The 4237-nt window shown below is 41.1% G+C and overlaps 1 protein-coding gene across 1 annotated transcript in view; it reads right to left on the bottom strand.

The window, feature by feature from the left end:
- Positions 1-3617: 3617 nt before the first annotated feature.
- The window catches only part of spo (spook), a 6413-nt gene continuing 5793 nt past the window's right edge, over positions 3618-4237 (bottom strand). Inside the window, exon 6 of the mRNA XM_080282759.1 lies at positions 3618-4164. Coding sequence (XP_080138885.1) covers positions 3833-4164 — 332 coding nt within the window. The 3' untranslated portion in view covers positions 3618-3832. The remainder of the gene's footprint in view (positions 4165-4237) is intronic.

A 4237-nucleotide genomic window follows, 5' to 3' on the forward strand; every position in this document is an offset into this window, starting at 1 on the left:
CACAGTGAAGCGAACCCCAGGGGTGTAGGGTAATGCCAGTATGCATGGCCACATCTTTAATTTGACCACGAACATGAAATTATGCAGAGGCACACCTCCATCCAAACCAGGTTTTAGGCAGGGTAGGATCTCTGAGAGCCACTCTCCAAGAGGGTGGTGGCTTTCTGGGGTTCTGTTCAGACAGCTTTTAACTTAGGAAAACGAAAATTTCCATGGTGGCAGACTTCCATCTAGACCAGGTTTTAGGCAGAATGGGACTCTTCCGCTCGTGGAAGAATGCCATTTTTTCTTATTTTTATCAGGGAACACAAAATTATGCAGTGTTAAACCTCACCCAGGATCATGTCTTAGACAGGATGGGACCCCTAAAGGTCGCCCTCAGTTGGAGTTGGGGGGGGGGTTAGAAGACCCCCAGGGGCTTCCGAGCAGTGCGTGTATGCACGGCCAATCGGACGTCGATTTTTTTTTTTTTTTTTTTTTTTTTTTTTTTTTTTTTTAAACACGGAATTTCGCACTGTGGCGCACCACCACCACCTAACCAGGTTTTATGCCGGGTAGAACCCCCGAGAACCACCCCCCGGGTCTCTTGCTGTGGAGTGCAGCTACATACCTTTCCTGTGTTTGTTTTATTTTGTGTTATTTGTGCATATTTAGTTACTGCTTCATTGTTAGATCTTAAGTCTGTTTTTTGTCTGTGTGTGCGATCTGTTGTTTCGTGTGTTGATGTAGTCATATGTCCACGTTAGGATCAATGCTTTTATTTTCGTAGCCCGGTAGAGCCGATGTGCAACCACTCATTGCAATGGTTATTTATTAATGAATGTTTTGTATATGTACTGTGTGTGTGTGTGTGTGTGTGTGTGTGTGTGTGTGTGTGTGTGTGGATCAGGACTGGTCTCAGTGTCACATGTAGGACGGGTAAGAAGAGCTGGCAGATTCGACAATATGCCGTTCCTCTGGGTTGTATATATATATATATATATATATATATATATATATATATATATATATATATATATATATATATATATACAGAGAGAGAGAGAGAGAGAGAGAGAGAGAGAGAGATATGAAGTGTATTCTTCAGGATGGCGACTGTGAGCCATTGAGGAAACAAGAGAGAGGAGAGACAAGGAATATATAATTCATATGTATATATATATATATATATATATATATATATATATATATATATATATATATATATACTGTATACAGTATATATAAGACAGCCTAAGCCACTTGGTAGAGATACATTGGCTGTATCGTCCCCATTTCAGTCGGGATAGGTCGGCCCTGCAGTGGACACTCAACGGCTGATGATGGTGATGATATATATATATATATATATATATATATATATATATATATATATATATATATATATATATATATATATATATACCATGTTTATCCAACAGGGTCAAGCCCTCCTCTCGTAGTTCAGCAGTACAGATGCTGGTGGTTTATGAAAACCATTGTGATTTTGTACATGTCAAAGCTCCCTCATTCGTGTACCCATTTTCTGTTATAATGAAAACAGTTTCCAGTAATTGGTTCTGAATTCTTTACGATGTAGAATTAAAGCTCTGTGTTCATTTTTTTAAAAATAATCATTACGATATTCGACTCCTTGAGGTGAAGTTTTATAAACTTTTCATACTTTTTCAAAGCAAGTCTGGCATTCCAAAAACTATGTAGTTTGCAAAGCAAGAAACATTTCCATCAAGCTGTGGGTGATCTACAATAATTATAGTACTGAGGGAGAGCAATGTAACAGGAAGGCTAACCAGAATAAAAACACTATCAGGTATTTTTCATATATTTATTCCAACCGTCTTAGTACAAAGCACAAACACGGGTGATGATGCGCAAAAATAAATACAGGCGTGGTGGGGTTGGGTCGCGGGAGGGGGAGGGGAGGGCGAAGGCACAGAGGCGTGCGAGGGGAGGGGTCAGAGGAGAGGATGAAGGAAGATGAGGGAGAACATGATGAAACATTTCCGACCAGCGAACATGAACGAGGAGATCATATAAACAAGCAAGCCTTCACCGACCCAACTCAGGACAGCACCGAGCCTGGACAGGTAAACACACTGCAAACACATCATGAAAATTAAATGACGATCACCAGGATATTTCCACCTTGATGGAAGTAAATAAATGTGATAGCTACATGGGTCGACAATTTTTGTTCGGTATATGTATACTCACATTTATGGGAGGCTTGATTATTAACACAGAATATAATTTGGTTTTGGATAATCCTAGTATATAGTAAAAGGTGTCCTGGTAACTGTCGACTGCGTACCTGTGAGCCAAGCACATAAAGCTGCCTACCGTCGATGAATGCTACTGCGTTAAGAAAACAACATTGTCATGGGAACGATCACTTGACCTCTTAAAAATAAATAATTGAGGAAACTACCAAGCTGTGGCAACAGAGGATATAAAAATAACAGACATAGAAACAGTTACAAAACACATGTAAACAATTATACACATACGAAGTCATGGAAAAATTATGGTAGAGTGTGTATTCAGTCAGAAACTTTCCATGGCTTCGTTAGGTATGGTTACAGCTAAACAACGTATTATAATAAATATGGTGAGGGGCGAGCAGGGTGGATGGTATGGTGGGTGGATGGGGGTGCTGTTTGTCCGGGGCCTGCTCGCCCCTCGCCACTATCAACAACAGGGACTAGTGAGACCAACAGCCAATGAAAATAACCCCACAAGATCAAATTACTAAAGATATCAAGTTAATGCGATACGTATTAACACACTAATATCTTTAGATGAAAAAAAATCTTTGTATCGGTATGATGAGAAAATACGTATAATTTTACAAAATTCCTTGAATATCATTCCTGAAATCTGATTAATCAGTGAGGCAAAATGTGATATTATGGGAAGAAAGTGTATGGGCTATTTAAGAGCCTGTCAGTGAAACTGATTTGTACGACAGATAAGACAGTAAACTGTGCTCGTATCACAAGAGGTAAGAACGTGAAGTGAGTTTAAACTGGTATTCTCTCTGAGAAAGAGTGCAACTCATGAGTTATACATGGTGTGAGCGTTTTATATATACAGCGAAACGGCTCCTTTGTGTCGAACAGCACAAAAATGATTTTGTGATGTCATAATGTATGGAATTAGCTGTTAGGAGCCAGCACGCATTGCCGAGTGACTTATTATTAATGGTAACTCGTGTGTTACTTATTTATAGAGGCGGCTTCATCCGAGGTGTGTGTGTGTGTGTGTGTGTGTGTGGTGTGTGTGTGTGTGTGTGTGTGTGTGTGTGTGTGTGTGTGTGTGTGTGTGTGTGTGTGTGTGGCCGCCGGGACAGAGGAGGGAGAAGGGAGCGGGGACGAGAGCAGGGCACCCACCCCGCAGTTCACGTTATCCGTGTAGCCCCTCTGTGTGGAAGTTACAAAGACTGATGTTTGTGGCTGCGGTACTTTAGAAGACCAACATTGCTTACATTGTAATGGGCTTAACTAGCCAGCCACTCAGAATATGTACTTAAATCATAAGTATTATACAGACTTGTATACAGCCTCCTTAATATAGTACTGTATTAATGTAAATGATATCATGGCTTAATGAAGTTTTTACGCATTCTTCGCTGTAAGTGATTTCCCTTTGAGAGAGCGTAAACAGCGAGATTAAGCTTTCCTATGTGGGTATATTAGTAATTTTTGCAAGTTTTAGGTACTCCGAGTATTTTTTTAAAGTCCAAACTGGCATACCATCTGAAAGATTTTGTCAGATATATTAACGCATGAATCTTTCGACAGTGTCCAAGATGGCGCTTTGCGCTGGAGGGCGCTTATTCCCTGAGCTTGAAAATGAGTTCATACGGGTTCCAGTCCAGGGAGATTCTTCCTCGGGGCAGGTCTGGGGTGACGCCCTCGGGGATGCTGATGTCGTACCTTTGCAGCAGTGTGGTGATGACGATGAAGGTGATGTTAGCCACAACCTTGGACCCAACACAAGCCCGCTTCCCCGTGCTGAACGGAATGAAGTGTGCCGGCTTCTTCAGGGATCCGTCAACAAGGAACCTACCAGGGTTGAATTTAAGGGGCTCTTCCCAGAGATCTTCTGCATTGTTCATCAAAAAATTGTTCACGAAAACGATTGATCCCTTCTCAACGTGGTATCCTGAAAGAGCAGACGGCAGCAGTGTAAGTCTCTGCTTTTAACAATAATCATTGGTAAAGTGAATCACGGATGT

Source organism: Coenobita brevimanus, chromosome 94, assembly GCF_032717465.1.
Source record: "Coenobita brevimanus isolate Jiangsu-jjx chromosome 94, ASM3271746v2, whole genome shotgun sequence".
NCBI lineage: Eukaryota > Metazoa > Arthropoda > Malacostraca > Decapoda > Coenobitidae > Coenobita > Coenobita brevimanus.